General features: G+C 49.6%; 2 protein-coding genes across 2 annotated transcripts; one reads left to right on the top strand and one right to left on the bottom strand.

The window, feature by feature from the left end:
* GLMP (glycosylated lysosomal membrane protein) lies at positions 5,247 to 8,150 on the top strand. The gene is made up of 6 exons (XM_005677348.3): positions 5,247 to 5,409; positions 5,862 to 6,119; positions 6,329 to 6,529; positions 6,654 to 6,872; positions 7,262 to 7,518; positions 7,639 to 8,150. Exons 1-6 carry the CDS (start codon positions 5,293 to 5,295, stop codon positions 7,802 to 7,804), a joined length of 1,218 nt encoding a protein of 405 aa, XP_005677405.2. The 5' UTR covers positions 5,247 to 5,292; the 3' UTR covers positions 7,805 to 8,150.
* Positions 8,417 to 14,840, bottom strand: TMEM79 (transmembrane protein 79). The gene is made up of 4 exons (XM_005677351.2): positions 14,712 to 14,840; positions 13,114 to 13,916; positions 12,645 to 12,858; positions 8,417 to 9,402 (listed from the first exon to the last, which is right to left on the bottom strand). The coding sequence occupies exons 2-4, from the start codon at positions 13,871 to 13,873 to the stop codon at positions 9,189 to 9,191; spliced, it is 1,188 nt and encodes a 395-aa protein (XP_005677408.1). The 5' UTR covers positions 13,874 to 13,916; positions 14,712 to 14,840; the 3' UTR covers positions 8,417 to 9,188.

Here is a 16,550-nt window from a genome sequence, read left to right as displayed (position 1 = left end):
GATGGTTGTTATGTGTTTTTCAACCTTGGGTCATATCTCTGCCTCCTGGCAAGGAAGGAGAAGGCAAAAAACTTTACTGGGGAGAAAGAAAGATGGGGATTGAGGTCATTAGGTAACTTAGTCTTCTTGAGAGGGTATTCTTCACACTTCTCAGTAGATGCTAGTTGGGATGGCTCTTGAATTCAAAGCTTGATACTGTAAGGCTTAAAGCAGCACAACTTCGCATTCACCACCCAAAGAACAGGAAGACCCTGTCCAAACTATGGGTATTCCTTGTGTGTGGTTATATGTAGAGCAACACGCAATAGGTGCCAGGGCTCTGGCGTTCATCCTGAAGAACACAGAGCATGTGTTTTTTGTACTGTATCCTGTAGCTTTCCAGAATCTTTGCTGTCATACCTAGAATTCTTTCTCTGCTGTCTCCCAGGGTCTGTTCTGGCTGGCTGGCTGATTTTCCTGGTGTGTTTGTGTCGCAGTAGGATCTCTCCTTGCCCTGCTAACAGTAACAAAAGATGTCCCATTTTGTGCTTCATTTTTATCAAGACAAAAAAAAGTCTTGTGACCCTGAGACTCTGGAGGCTAGGTGGGGCTGGCCTTTGATTTCTTCAGAGACCTTCCTCTGCGCTGTCCCATTCCTTCTGTCCTCATGACTCATGCCACCAGATTGTATCTCCTCCGTGACCACAAGAGTTAGTATTACTAAGTTTAATACCAGGTGGCATGATAATGGCTAGCACATAGTGCTTGTTGTAGAATGGGTATGTTTTGGTCACTTTGCATGTATTAGCCAGTCCTTAAAAGGACCCTGTAAGATGGGTAATAACCCTGTTTTATTAGGAATCCAAAGCATAAAGTAATTTGTCCAAGGGTCACAAAAATGATAAGTGGCAGGCCTAGAATTCCTGGGTGGATGGTCTGGCTCTAAAGTTGCATTTACAACTAGCAGTGATGACTGAACAGAGGTGTGCTATGGAAAAGGGCCTGTGGAGATCTGCTCTCATCACACCTGGTATTTAATTTGCTGCTTAACCCGGTCTAAAATTTTCAGCTTTTCCTTTTCTATGAGAGGCTCTGAAATAAGCCTACCTACCTTTTGCTGAAATCCCTGCCTCTACATGAAGAGTTAATTCCGTCAAGAGTTTTCAGACATTAAAGAAAGATAATGAGTTAATTCTCAAAGATCTTGAAGAGATGGTGCTTAAAAGACCTAAAAATAATGGAGGGAGGAATTGCCTCCCATTTGTTCTTTACACTTTTCTAGGTCCATTCTGGTTTTACATCTAATGGTTAAATACATGGATAATTAATTGTACATAGTATCTAACCTATGGAAATTCCTCCTGGAATGTTAGATCAATCTCTGTCCTTCATCAGAGCTTTCAGAGCCCCTGTGTGCTTTTCAAAGCCTAAATTTAAGTCATTAAAGTCTACCCAAGCAACTGTGTTGCCTGCCTGGGCTCTAAAGTGATTCCATGAGCACAGTTTTTGCTGCTACCTTGACTTTGTCATGATTCTCTGGCAAATTCCTGGATTCAACTAAATTCTATTCTGCACCTGCCCCCTCATAAAGCAGTGTTTTGGGGATGGGAAGAGCCTTGAATCCTGTTAAACACCATGTACTCAGCCAAGACACTTGTGTATATCCTCACTTGTCAAGTCTACAGGTGACACTTGAGAGGGTGCAGCTATTTTTATCTCAAGGAAAGGTTTTTAAATTTGAAGTATAGGTGATTTACAGTGTTAATTCTGTTGCACAGCAGGGTGACTTATATTGATGTATATTCTTTTTCATGTTCTGTTCTATTCTGCTCTATCACAGGATAGTGAGTGTGGTTCCCTGTGCTGTACAGAAGGACTTTGTTTATGCATTCTACACAGAGTAGTATGCATGTTGCTAGCCCCAGACTGCCAATCCTTCTGTCCCTCCCTGACAACCATAAGTCTGTTCTGTGTGTCTGTGAGTCTGTTTCTGTCTCACGAGTATGTTCATTTGTGTCATTTTTCTTTTTCTTTTTTGGACGTACAACACAGCATGCAGGTCCTTGCCTCTCTGGCCAGGGATCGTGTCCATACCCTCTGCAGCGGAAGCACAGATTCTTAACCACTGGACCACACCAGGGAAGTCCCTTTGTAGACGTTTTTGGTGTGACATGGCCATGGTGACTGGTGTGTTTGTGTGTGTGTATATATATATATATATATATATATATATATATATATATATAAGCTCATAGTTTATAATTTTTATTGAGGTATAGTTGATTTAATCTAGTTCTGATTGGCATTTCTTTAACGGTGTGATGAGCATCTTTTCATCTGCCTGTTGGCCATTTTCTTGGGAGACATATCTGTTCAGGTATCCTGCCCATGTCTCAGCTGGGTGGTTTCTCCTTGCAGTGGAGTTGTATGACCTGTTTGTATATTTTGGAAATTAATCCCTTGTTGGTCACATCATTTGCAAATATCTTCCAGTATGTAGGTTGTCTTTTAGTTTTGTTTCTGGTTTCCTTTGCTGTATAGAAGCTTGTAAGTTTGATTAGGTCCCATTTGTTTCTCTTTGCTTTTATTTCTGTTGTCTTGGGAGACTACCCTAAGAAATCATCGGTATGATTTGTGGCAGAGAATGTTTTGCATATGTTCTCTTTTAGGAGTTTTATGATGTCTTAAAATTGTCTGTCACCTCCCTAGTGGCTCAGATGGTAAAGAGTCTGCCTGCAATGCAAGAGACCCAGGTTCAATCGCTGGGTTAGGAAGATCCCCTGGAGAAGGCAATGGCAACCCATTCCAGTATTTTTGCCTGGAAAATTCCATGGACGGAGGAGCCCTGGGGACTGCAGTCCTTGGGGTCACAGAAAGACAGGACTAAGCGATTTTCACATACATATGTTTTCTGTAAGCCGTTTGAGTTCGTTTTGTGGCTCAGCTGGTAAAGAGTCTTGCCTGCCATGCAGGAGACTGGGTTCAGTCCCTGGGTTGGGAAGATCCCCTGGAGAAGGGAAAGGCTACCCACTCCAGTATTCTGGCCTGGAGAATTCCATGGATTGTATAGTCCATGGGCTCGCAAAGAGTCAGACATGACTGACTTTCACTTTCACTTTGTGTATGGTATGAAATGTGTTCTACCTTCGTTGATTTACATGAGACTGTCCAGCTTTTCCAACACAACTTGCTGAAGATACTTTTCTTCATTCTATATTCTTCCTTCTTTGTCAAAGATGAGTTGTCCATAGGTGTTATGTGTTTATTTCTGGACTCTCGTTCCATTGATTCCTATGTCTGTCTTTGTGCCAGCATCAAGCTGTTTTGATTACTGTAGCTTTGTAGTAGTGTCTGATGTCTGGGAGAGTTATGCCTCCTGCTTTGTTCTTTTCCCTAAGGGTTGCTTTGGCAGTTCTGGGTCTTTTATGGTTCCATATAAATTTTAGGGTTTGTTCTAATTCCTGTGAGAAATGTCATGGCTAATTTGATAAGGATCACATTAAATCTATAGGTTGCTTTGGGTAGCATGGTCAGAAAAAAAAATGAAAATTTTTAAGGAAACTTGAGTTTATCCTAGACTAGCCATCAGAGGGGAAAAAATGAAACTGGATCCTTTCTTTGTTTCTTACAGCAAAATTAGTTTCTGGCAACTGAAAGATTTAAATATAAGAGCACTAAAAAAACATGAGATTTAAAAGTACGCTCATCAGGATTTCCCTGATGGTCCAGGGGCTAATAATTTGCCTGCCAGTGCAGGGGACATGAGTTCCCTGGTCTGGGAACATTCCACGTGCCTTGGGGCAGCTGAGCCTGAGCACAGCTACTGAAGCCCACACACGGCAACAAAGGCCCAGCACAGTCAAAAGTAAGTCTTAAACTATACACTTGCATAGCAGGGGAATTCCCTGGCACTCCTTGAGACTCCATGCTTTCACTGCCAAAGGTGCAGGTTCCATCATGGGTCAGGGAACTTAAGATCTTGTGCTGTGTGGCAATAAATGAGTGAATGATAGGGACTCAGAAAAATAGGCAAAAGGTATAAATAGTTCCAGGGAAGCAAAAATAAATGACTAATAAAACATGGAGAAGTGTTTCATTTTATTCATCGGGAAGTGCAAATTGTTTGGTAAGCACTTGTCAAAGTATTGGGGAAATGGGCCCTCAAACATGGTGTAATCAATTGAACTTCACAGAAGGCAACTTGAGGCAATTCTGCTCCTGAGTATTAATCTTACAGATTTGGTTACAAATATATATGAAATGCTGTTCATACAGGGATATTCTTTTCAATGTTTTTTGCCTGTAGGAAAATGTTGGATACTATCAAGGTTCTGGCTAAGTATATCCGTGGAATATCCCCCTTGCAATGAAAGACTGGAGAGAGGCAGAATAGTCCTCAATGTATGTGAAAAAAATTTCTAGACAGTGGATTCCATGGTATCTTATTACCCACATGTATGTATATAGTAGTATTAAATATGTATGTATATATGCAGTCCAGAGGTTAAGACTGCTTCCACTGCAGGGCATGGATTCAGTCCCTAGTTGGGGAACTGAGAATCCCACATGTCATGTGTGGCCAGAAAAAGGAATACATAAACATGAACACACATAGAATATTTTAGGAAGGACACATAAGAAACTGATAATAATGGTTGTCTCAAGGAAGGCCCCAGGTTGCTGATACATCCTCTGGTACTTTATAAAAACTGTACCGTGTGCATTTTTTCTTGGCTAAAATGACTAGGATTAAGAAAAACCAGAAGTGCGTTCATTCAGCCAGGCATGCGCTGAGTTATGTATTCAGTTCTATGACAATTGTGTATCACTTTCATGTCTTGGTTTCTGAGGTTTCTTTTCTGCACAGTAAAATTGTGAGCTGTCTTCCAAGACAAGAACCTGCATAGCCAGGGGCTCAATAATTATTGATAACTGACAAAAAGAACCCTCTGAGGTGTGCTATTCCCCCACCGAATTGTTTCAAATTATCTGTGCCTTCCCTGCCACAGTCTTCCTGTAGATTCCATTGGATGTTTGAATCCAGATATCATGCCCCCTTGTAGGTAAACTTTAGTGGAAACAGTTGGGTAGGAGAGGTTAGGAGTGTGTCTGCAAATCTAGTCTAAGATGGCTCACTTGCCCGCTCAGGTGTGGATGACAAACTCCTAACCTTTCTGATTCTATTAAGTCAAATACGGAAGGGAGGTGGACTCTTTAAGAACTGTTGTGACAGCCCCGCCCTTTAAAGAGATCAGCTGAATCTGTGAGTCACATGACTTCAGCGTCTCTTCCGCTCTCTGAAGTCGGGACCACATGAGCGGCTATGAAAAGCCTAGCCGGGGTTGGGGGTTCTGTGCCCCCAGCCCCATGCTCCTCCTGAGTCTACTGACGGCAGCTCCACTTGGCCTGCTGGGGGAGGAGACCCGCCAGGTGAGGGGCTAGAGCAGTAGGTGTTTCAGCATATGCTGCCTTGAAGGGTGGTTGGAATCTAGGACAACGGAAGGGTGGGGATGAAAGGTGCTTGCATTGAGGAGTCGGGGCAGCCGTGGGTCACGGTACAGGACTATGGAGTAGGACGGATGTGGTAGAATCTGGACCCTGACTTAGCCCTGAGTGAGCCAGGTCCAAGCAAGTGTTGCATTTTTTCCTTCCTCTCAGCCGTGTGCCCTGACCTCTCCACCAGGGTTAGGGCATTTTGGGCTCTCCCCGCTTCTCCTCCAGCCCATGTCTGCCCTTGACAGTAAGGTTCTCTTAGCTCCCACAAACATTCCTCTTGCACTCTTTCCCCATCATTTTGCAAGCCCCCTCTCATCCCCAGACATCTTTGTCCTGTGTCTCTCCCTGACCCTCTTCTCCTGACCAGCCTCTACTCCTTGTTCCAGGTGTCTCTGAAGGTCATCTCTAACGCGCCGGACTTTTCCCAGAACCTGCTTCATATTCGGGCAGTGGGCACCAACTCCACACTGCACTATGTGTGGAGCAGCCTGGGTCCCCCAGCAGTGCTGTTGGTGGCCACCAACACCCCTAACAGTACCCTGAGTGTCAACTGGAGCCTCCTGCTCTCCTCTGATCCTGACGGGGGCCTGATGGTGCTCCCCGAGGAGAGCATTCAATTTTCTTCTGCCCTTGTCTTTACCAGGGTGAGGAGGTTGGGGGAGATCCAAGGGGAAGAGTGCAGAGGAGAGGGTTCATTCCAGTTAGAGGGGGAAATTGAAGACTGGGAGTAGGTGAAGTAGAGTCATGTGTGAGAACCTGGGGTGGGACCAGTGAGTGCGGGGTGGTGATTCAGGAGAAAGGTGGACTCGGGCAAATCCTGTCCCTCCCCACCCCTCCCCCTCTCCCCCCACAGCTGTTTGAGTTTGATAGCACCAATATGTCCGATGCGGCCTCAAGGCCTCCAGGAAAATCATATCCTCCGTATTCCTTGGCCAATTTCTCCTGGAACAACATCACTGACTCACTGGATCCTGCCACCCTCAGCGCAACATTTCGAGGCCACCCTGTTCGCGACCCCACTGGGGCCTTTGCCAATGGCAGCCTGGCCTTCAGGGTAAGGGTATAGGGAATTTGAACTCGAAAGGCTGGTTTATGAGGGTGGGAGTTAATGATAGGGGTCACCTGCAAACACAGGCATCCACCTGCTTCCCACTTCTCACATGCCTCTTCCATCTTAGGTCCAGGCCTTCTCCACCTCTGGCCGACCAGCCCAACCCCCTCGCCTCCTGCACTCAGCGGACACCTGCCAGGTAGAGGTGGCCCTGGTTGGGGCCTCTCCCCGGGGAAACCGCTCCCTGTTTGGGCTGGAGGTAGCCACCTTGGGCCAGGGCCCTGGCTGCCCCTCAATGCAGGAGCAGCACTCCATCGATGATGAGTACGCCCCCGCTGTCTTCCAGGTGAGGCTTCCGGCAGAGAAGCAGACAGGTGAGGGTGTGAAGGGGGACTCTATCATTCAACAACTCACTGTTTAGCAACACCTCATTCAGTTCCTTTAAGTGCTGAACACTATGCTAATGAATTTAGCCCAGAGGAAAGGCAGCGCAGTGTGACTATTGCTCTAACTGGTGGGCTGTGCAAGGGCCTGGGGTCCCAGAGTGGGGAGCTGGTGCAGGCTTGCTGAGTGTTGAGACTGGGAAAGGACTCAGCGCCACCCAGCTGCGAGTTCTAGGACCAGGCCTAGGATTCAGGACCGCTCGTGACAGAGGGAGGCTGTTAAAGGGCGGGGGAACAGAGTGGCCAAGCATCTTCTGTCCTCCTCAACCTGTGTGTTTGCATTTCTCCTCAGTTGGACCAGCTGCTGTGGGGCTCCCTCCCATCAGGCTTCATGCAGTGGCGACCAGTGGCTTTCTCCCAGAAGCAGGGCAGCCGGGACTCAGCCATGCCCTGCCAATCTTCCCCACTTCACCCCACGTTGGCATACCTTCTCCCCCAGTCACCCATTGTCCGAGCCTTCTTTAAGACCCAGGACCACTCCTGTGCCTTCAATCTGACATTTGGGGCTCCCACAGGCCCTGGCTACTGGGACCAACACTACCTCAGCTGGTGAGAGTCGAGGCCTGGGCCATGGGTTTGGGAGGTTGCAGAGGAGGAAGGCTAGGCCTCTCAGCCTTCCCTCCTAAGCCTGACTCTCTCTCTCTCTCTCTCTCACTCTGCTTGCTCTAGGTCCATGCTCCTGGGTGTGGGCAGCCCTCCAGTGGATGCCTTGTCCCCGCTAGTCCTAGGCATCATGGCAGTGGCCCTAGGTGCCCCAGCACTCATGCTGCTGGCAGGAGGCCTGTTTCTGCTGCTGGGCCGCAAGCGGGACTCTGAATACCAGTCCATAAATTGAGGCCTGCTCTCTAGAGGAAAGGACATTACTGGACCTGCCTTGCTGGTCTGCAGGTTTGAGGGTCAGTATTCCCAGGCAGCTCCTCCTCTTTGGTATCTTCCTGTTCGGTAGAACCTCAGATCAGCCTCAACTTCCTGGGGGACCCAGGTGGGGCTTCCTTCCAACTCTGAGGAGGGACCAGACAAAGAATGATTGCTAGAGGGAGGGTCCCCGCCGCGTTGCCTCCCCATTCCTCCACCATCCCGTTTCCCTTGAATGGGACTCACAGGCCTAAATGAGAGAGGCCTTCTGACTGTTTGCTGCACTGGAAAGCATGAAATAGAATAGTTGTTTTTTTTTTTCCACAGGGCTTGTCTCTCAATGTGGTGCGTTGTTGGGCAGGTTTGGACCTGGTTCCAGGGAATGAGAGGGCTGGAGGTGGGGCATGGAAGGCAAGTTCTTTTTGAAGCCCCATTTCCTCATCAGGCTTAGTTCTCTCCCTTTCCATGGGACCAGGCTCCTGCCAGCCACTCTTCAATATGTGGAGCTGGGAGGTTTCTGGTGCAGTTTGAATCAAACAAGGAAGGGACACTTGAGGTTGAGGGGCAAACCCTACGGAAGAGCCAAGAAAGACTGTGGTATTAATCATTTATTATTATATACACATTCAGACGGGTTTAACATCAACCACCATGCTTTCCAACCACTCCCAGCCACCACACGTGTGGGCATGCATGCACATACACACACACACACACACACCTCTTAGGAAGCAGGTTTCCCTGTCTGCTCCTCTTCCCACAGGAGAGAGATGACTGGGCACTTTGGAGGTGCAAAGTTACAGGGACCTAAAGGGTTGGAAGAGAGGAGTCAGCCACTCTGGGCTGGAGCAGCTGTAACTGACTTGGCTGAGGCTAAAGGGCCTAGGAAGGCCAGTCATGGAGGGTCCTGAACCCAGGTCCCCAAAAGGATTTTCACCAAACAGGAAAGTCCTATTTGATGTGATGCCCAGCCTTTACCTAAGGCATAGGCAATGTTTCCAGTCTCTTGGAGGCCCTCTGCTTAGACAGCCAGCACAGAAAAGGTCAGAGTTTCGGCTGTGCTCTGCCGGCTGCCTCAGGCAGGAGGCTGCAGAGTGGGCAGCAGGGTCCAGTCTTTGTGGACCCTGGTGGCAGCAGAGGCTGCTAAGGAAGGAACCATGCCTCTGCCCCTGGTCCCGTGTCCTCAGCATTCTTAAGGAACATGGCTGTCCACCTCTTTCCCTGAAAGACTGTTTAAGTCCCTCCTACATAATTGTCCCAGGCTCCTAAGATGAAGGGGAGCACCCCACACTCTGATTGGATGGCACCGCTGTCGGGGCAGTAGGTGGGTTCATCCCACCCAGGAGCAAAGCGGGTGGGGCAGCTCAGCCCCGGGAGCGGGGCCTGTAGTCTGAGGCTGAGCGGGCATGGTCAGGGTAGTCCAGGCGGCTCTCGGAGGCAGTGAGCATGCGTTCAGGCTCCACCACGAACATGTAGTAGAAGTTCCACATCAGCATGGACAGCAGAGGCAGGAACGTCAGGCCGTAGCCAAAGCCTCGGAAGGAGCGGCCCACAGCGAAGGTCAGCCAGTATATGAGCCTGGGAGGCAAGAAAAGGTCGAGCTTTCCTTGAGGGAAGTGCATCAGCTAACAGGTTGATGATAGGGAGAGTGGGAAGTGAGGGAGGCAGATGGGGGTTGGCTGGCACAACTGATACCTCTAAAAACAACCAGTGTTCACGCACTGACGTGTGCGCCGGGTACGGTACTAATTACTTTAGGGGCACTATTTAATTTAGACCTCACATCTCTATGAAGCGTGCATATTATTCACCTGCCTCTTTGTATACTTCTCAAATTTGAATTAAAAGGTTTTGAGTAGGCAATATGCATTTACACGGTTCAGAATTCAAAGGCGCCAGTGAATGTAGTAGAACGTTTTCCACTGATTCCCAGATACTCTGTTCTCTTCCTTCACCTCCTCACCTCTATTCTACTCCCACCCCAGACATCATCCATTATTATGGTTTCTCGTATGTCGTGAAGCTTTCTGTGTATATAAGCAAGAAAATTTATGTTTTCCTCCCCTGCCTCTTTTTTTTTTTGTTTTTGAGGTTTGGGAGCATACTATTCCATGGGGTCACAGAGTCAGACATGACTGAGCGACTGAACTGAGCATACTATAGAGACTATTCTGCACATTGACTTTTTCCCCCATTTAATGCATCTTGGAGATTATGTCATTGTGTGTGTGTGTGTGTGCTCGGTTGCTCAATTGTGTCCGACTCCTTGAGACTCCATGGGCTGTAGCCCACCAGGCTCCTCTGTCCATGGAACTTTCCAGGCAAGAAGACTGGAGTGGGTTGCCATTTCCTCCTCCAGGGGATCTCCCTGACCCAGGGACTGAACCCACGTCTCCTGCACCTCCCACACTGGCAGGTGGATTCTTTGCCACTGACCCACCTGAGAAGCAATTGTGTCATATCGGTGTATAGAGAGCTTCATTATTTCGCAGCTACAGTACATTCCATTGTGTTTATTTCCCTTTTTGTAGATGGAGAAACTAAGATTCCAAAAGGTTAAAACGGGTCCAATGTCACATATTGGGGAAACATGAAACCATGATTTGAACCCATGCCTGTTCATCAGCCTCTCTCCTGCCATTTTACAGGGGCTGAGGGAAAGAAGAGAGTAAGGAAGCCAGCTTCAAGAGAGCTTGAGGCCCAGAGGGATGAATCAGGTGCAACTAAATTTCCCCTTTTGGAAGATCCATCCAAAAATACACACCCCTCAGTGGGAGGAGGGCAGCAGTTTCCTCTTAACTTACAAAGGACCATCTATTACAAAACTGAGATGCCCCTATATTTTTACCTGTGTAATAGAGGGAAGAGTACATGCTGCCAGTAACTTGCCCATAAAGAAGGACCCTGGGTGAGAGAGGGAAGGGACTTGGGTTCTAGTCCTGCCTCTGCTGACAGACCTATGCGACTCTTCTCACCGAGTCTGTAGCTACTTCCTCTCATAGTCATTTTTTCTCTGTAAAATGGGTAAGATGGCCCAGACAACCGCTGGTCCTTTAGCTCCCTGATGATTCTTACTGCTTAAACCAAACTAAACCAACTTCTTGTCTGAGATCAGCGTTCCCTGAGAAGGAGATGGGAGGTTGAGTTACATGAACAGGAACGTATTAATCTTGGAAAACATCCACTGGAAGAACACGCACGGCTGTATGACGGTCAGGAGACTGGCGGGACAGATGACCATTAGACTACACTTAGAAGTGACAGGAAGACAGATTTCAGCTTAACAGGAAGAATGCTTTAGCAGTTAAAGCCACCTGGAATCCTATATGGAAAATAACAGGACTTCCCTAGTGGTCCGGTGGTTTGAGGATCCACCTGCCAGTGTAGGGACGCAGGTTCAACCCCTGCTCCAGGATGCTGAAGCATGGTCCTACATGCTGTGGGACCCCTAAGCCCCCGTGCCACAACTACTGAGCCCGTGCCCTAGAGCCTGCGAGCCCCAGTCACTGAGCCCACACGCTGCCACTACTGAAGCTCGCGTGCTTTGAGCCTGTGCTCCGAAACAAACCCACACGCTGCAGCTAGAGAGTAGCCCCCACTTGCTGCAACTAGAGAAAGCCCTCGCTCAGAAGCAAAGACCCAGCTCAGCCATAAATAAATAAATATGATAAAATCTTTTTAAAAAAGAAAATAACAAAAGGAAATGTATTAGGGGGAAAAAAATGGAAAGATCTGCATTTCTGAAAGACTTCAGAAATTCAAGGGTACCTTTCTGGGTTAACATAGTTTACATGAAAATACCCCTGCTGCTGCTTCTGCTAAGTCGCTTCAGTCGTGTCCGACTCTGTGCGACCCCATAGATGGCAGCCCACCTAAGGATCTTCAAATTCTAAATGAAAGGAGAGTAATGAGGCTGCTATGAGACCTGCTGCTGCTAAGTCGCTTCAGTCGTGTCCGACTGTGCGACCCCATAGATGGCAGCCCACCAGGCTCCCCCATCCCTGGGATTCTCCAGGCAAGAACACTGGAGTGGGTTGCCATTTCCTTCTCCAATGCATGAAAGTGAAAAATGAAAGTGAAGACGCTCAGTCGTTTCCGACTCTTAGCGACCCCATGGACTGCAGCCTACCAGGCTCCTCCATCCATGGGACCTTCCAGGCAGGAGTACTGGAGTGGGTTGCCATGTGCCCTCCATTTGGATGAATAGGACAATCCCTTGACCAGTCCCCACCCCCTTCCCATTTGACAAGCAGAATTTCCTGCCTAGATGGAAAGACACAGGCTAGTGAAGGGACCAGGACCATTTAGCAAAGTAAGCACTGGGAGAGCAGACTGTTGGGAGTCAGGATTGAGAGGTATTGTCAAAGATCTGAATTGACTAGAGAATTCCAGAGGTTAGAGTCAGGGCAGAAGTTTTTAGCACAATATAAAAGAGAACTTTATAAAAACTAGGACTTTTGATAAGTAAGACTGCCTTATAAAGAACAAAGCATTTGGTCACGGGGATGTTCAACCAATGTTCAGCCAGTGGCCGCCTGACCAGAGTGTCACAGAGGAGTGGTTGCAGTGGGTGGGAAGCTGGTCTAGGTGACACCCGAATGCCCTTCCCTTCCCGTTCTAGGTTGATATATGTGTCTTACGAAAGACATAGGAGCTGCCAAGTGAGGTAAAGTGCAAGGCAGAAAGTGGACTCAACTTTCCAGGGTGCACATTTGGGCTGATTCAGAGTCCAGAATCTCCGTGGCTCTCCAGACATTCAGATGCCCAGGTCCCTTAAGCACCACTACCTCCCCTGTGCCCCACCCCCAGCCCCAGCTCACCGGGAGATGGCAAAGAGACCTGTGAGTAGAGGGAGCAGTTTGAGGGTATCTTGAGGCAGGTAGGTGGAAAGCACGGCCAGGTTGAAGAAGTAGAGGATGAAGAGCTGGACCGACTGGGCCACATATCGCCGGTGGATCTCCACCTCCCGCCGCGGCTCCCCAAAGGGCCGAAGGGCAGAAAAGCACAGCAGGCTCAGCCCGTACACCAGGATCCCTGGATGGGGTTGGACAACACACAGATCAGGTGAGGAAGCAGGCGGCAGAGTTTGTAGCACGCGCATGGGCTCTGCACCCTGGGTGGGGCTGAGGTGGTCCTGAGTGGAGGTGGGCACACAGGGTGACAGGGTGTGGGAGGCCCTGAGGGTCCAGGTCTAGTGATGGAAACTTTCCTGCTCTCCAAGTCAGGCAGTCCCTGCCCTCCAGCCCAACTCCCAGACGCCCCCTCCCTACCCGCAGGGCCCAGGCTCACCCAGTACAATGGGGAAGGTAGCAAAGACCCCACAGCGCAAGGTGTAGATAAGGCGGGAACTCATGGTCGGCAGGCGTGGGGCATCGAAGGGCAGGAAGGCGTATGCCCCGTAGAGCAGGCAGGGGAAGAGGATGAGGGCAGCTGCCACCGAGGCCACGGCCCTCAGCACCTCTCGGCCTCCACAGCCCCCACAGCCCCCACAGGAGTGGCCAGGCGGCTTCACCACTGCTTCGGCCCACTTGCACTCCGGGGGCTGAGGGTGGGTGGCCCGGGGGGGCAGGAAGGTCCGGCGGTGCTCGCCCTCGCTGGCCTCACAGCACACAACGAGGTCCTCCTGGGGCCGCCGCTCAATGCACTGTAGGTCGATGGGCACGAAGGCCCGGGCTGCCTTCTCGGGCAGCAGGCTGGCTTCATCTTCAGGCAACTCCTCTAGTTTGGTGGGTGGCTCTGACTCGGGGGGCTCAGGCTCAATGTTCCTCCAGCCCGGGGGATCTGGGAACGGGGCACTGGGCTGGGGGCCAGTTCCCCAAGGCAAAGTGGCAGCCTCACTTACTGTGCTGTCTAGACCGTCCTTGGTCCCCTCTCTGGCTGTGGGAGACTCAGCTGAAGACCCCACTCTAGAGGACTCAGCTCCAAGGGACTCAACCCCGTCTTCCCCTTCCAGCTTCCGGCCATTGGGGACCAAGGCCTGGGGTGGGCTCTTCTCCAGGGTCTCAGGCCCCTTCACTTCCAGCAGGGCCAGGGTCTCGGGTTCTGTCATCCTGGGACCTGACTTCTGAAGTCTACCACAAAGTTATGTCACCCTGGAGGGAGCAGAGCAAAGTTCTGTCAGAAGCTGCCATCCTCTGGCCCTCAGGAGGGGTTGATTGAACTGCAACTCTCCAGGGCAGCTGGCCTCACAGGCTTTAGCCCCTTCTGGGATCTTAGAGAGAACCTGATCTGGAGGAAGGTGTTCAAACAGTGGGAGGCAGGAGAGAAGTGAGCAGCTGAAATGGAGGCACCCTTTCGACATCAAATGCTTTTCAGCAGGAGAGGGTGAGTCAGGGGGCGCAGGCGCTGGCAGGTATGGCCTCAGTCAGCCTCCACCCACACCTTCTACCCCCTCCACCAAAACCCCTGGGGTCATGGCCACCCTAACGCAGGAACGGGAGGAAAGGGAGATATTTAGAATTTTGCAAAGGGCTTTCTTCCCATGAAGGATCTTGTGAACAGAGAAGCTGCCCCTTCTCCTCCACACCTCCCCTTCTCCTGCAGATCCCCGACTGGAACTTTCCTGGCAGCTGACACCCATGATTTGCCAACAGATCTGTCCCAAGGAGCTGGCAGTGGCAGGGCACCCTGGCCTTTTGTCTCCAATCTGGATACTCGGTCAGTTTCCAAACTTCTCAGTAACCCACCCCCTATGTCTCTGGAGGGCCCGGGTGGATCCACTCTGACCTCTAAGTCTAATGAAGGTTATTTCCCATGCCTCCTCTCTGGTCTTTGTCCCCTCCCTGCTGCCTTCCATCTCACTGCTTCTGGATGGGGCTGATTTCCCTCTCTCTACCTCCCCAAGGATCTCCTCCCCCCTACTGTGTGGGCCCATGACACCCTCTTACTTTCCATCTGGAGAGAGGTAGAGGGTCCCCAGCGTCCGGGAAGGAGCTGCCCAGCTCTTCTACTGGCTCTGCAAGTATTCCTTTCGGTCTCCCTCCCTTTACCTGTGTCTCCAAACCTGTCTGACCAGAGCAGGTGGGGCCCAGTTTAAAGGGGAAGGCCCCGCCCTGCTGAATCGGCCGACAGAAAAAGCATTAAAGGAGGACGTCATACTTGCTGAGCCTAGAGGTGTGTGTCCTGGGAACACGGGATATGTAGGAACTCCCAGCACAGGAAAGCAAAGGGTGCAGAGTGGGTTTCTTCATCAAAGGGCTCTTGAAACAGATTGAGATGCCCCCAAAGAAGTAGAATTACTACCCTTATTCATTCAGTATTTACTGGGCACCTATTATTATTAGTTAGGTACTATTCTAGGGACAGACACAGGAAAGAACAAGATGACAGGCAAAGTCTCTGTGCTTAAAAAGCTGGCTCTGTTGGGGTAACAGATAAATAAGAAGCCCAGCAATTAAACCAGCATGACAATATCAATAGGGAGAAACCTCTTTGCCAAAGTGATATTTGAGCTGTGACCTGATGGGAAATCTGGAGAATAAGTGTTCCAGACAGAGGAACAGCAAGTGAAAGGCCAATTAGTGGGAAAGACAGGTTGTTTCAGGACAGAAAGGTCAGTCGATGTCTAGAAGGTGAATTTATGTTCCCACTACAGGGTGTACATGGGTCCACTGAACACTTTGCTTTTTAGGTTAAGTAAGTAAATAAGCAAGTGAAGTCGCTCAGTCATGTCTGACTCTTTGTGATCCCATAGACTGTAGCCTACCAGGCTTCTCCATCCATGGGATTCTCCAGGCAAGAATATCGGAGTGGGTTACCATTTCCTTCTCCAGGGGATCTTCCCAACCCAGGGATTGAACCCGGGTCTCCCGCATTGGAGGCGGATGCTTTAACCTCTGAGCCACCAGGGAAGATACTGCGCTTTTTAGGTTAGGTTTAAGATTAAGAACGGAGAAGGCAATGGCAACCCACTCCAGTACTCTTGCCGGGAAAATCCCATGGACGGAGGAGCCTGGTAGGCTACAGTCCATGGGGTCGCGAAGAGTCGGATACGACTGAGCGATTTCACTTTCACTTTTCACTTTCATGCATTGGAGAAGGAAATGGCAACCCACTTCAGTGTTCTTACCTGGAGAATCCCAGGGACGCGGAGCCTGGTGGGCTGCCATATGGGGTCGCATAGGGTCAGACGCGACTGAAGCAACTTAGCAGCAGCAGCAGCAGCAAGGTTAAGAAAGCAATAGGAATCCAAGGTGATCTTTCCCATGGAAAGACCAGGTGGGCAGAAACATAAGGCTGTTGCTTCTCACTGTGGATCTTTTCCCCTAAAGTCATTTGAGCTTTATGAGGGGAGGGGCAGTGTCTGAGTTGCTCATGCCTGCGTCTCCAGAACCCAGAATTGTGGCTGGAAGATGGCAGGTGTTCAATAAATGTTTGCTGGGCTGGTTGGAGATTAACAGCAAATGGAAATCTTGGAGTTGGGGTAGGGGAACTGAAGGGCCCAGGTACAGAAGTTCTGTATCGAATGGCCTTTCTCTTATGTCATGCTTGACTGTCCAAGAAATTTTTCACATACACGTTTTTTGTTTAATAGGGAAAAGGGGAGCATTTGAGTCATTCTATCCAGCAATCTGAAAGAGGCTCGGCTCAAACGGATGGGCCAAATGACCACTGTCGGACAAAGCAAAGTCATGCTCCTAGCTGTGAGCCCATCTGCCCAGATCCAGCTTAGCCTCAGCACCCTCGCCGCAGAGGCCACTGCTTGTTGTCTGGCAGCTGTGTCAATA

The sequence above is a fragment of the Capra hircus genome, chromosome 3, assembly GCF_001704415.2.
Source record: "Capra hircus breed San Clemente chromosome 3, ASM170441v1, whole genome shotgun sequence".
In the NCBI taxonomy this organism is placed as follows: Eukaryota; Metazoa; Chordata; class Mammalia; order Artiodactyla; family Bovidae; genus Capra; species Capra hircus.
Note: the sequence above shows the minus strand (reverse complement) of the source record. Positions and strands in the feature narration are given on the sequence as shown.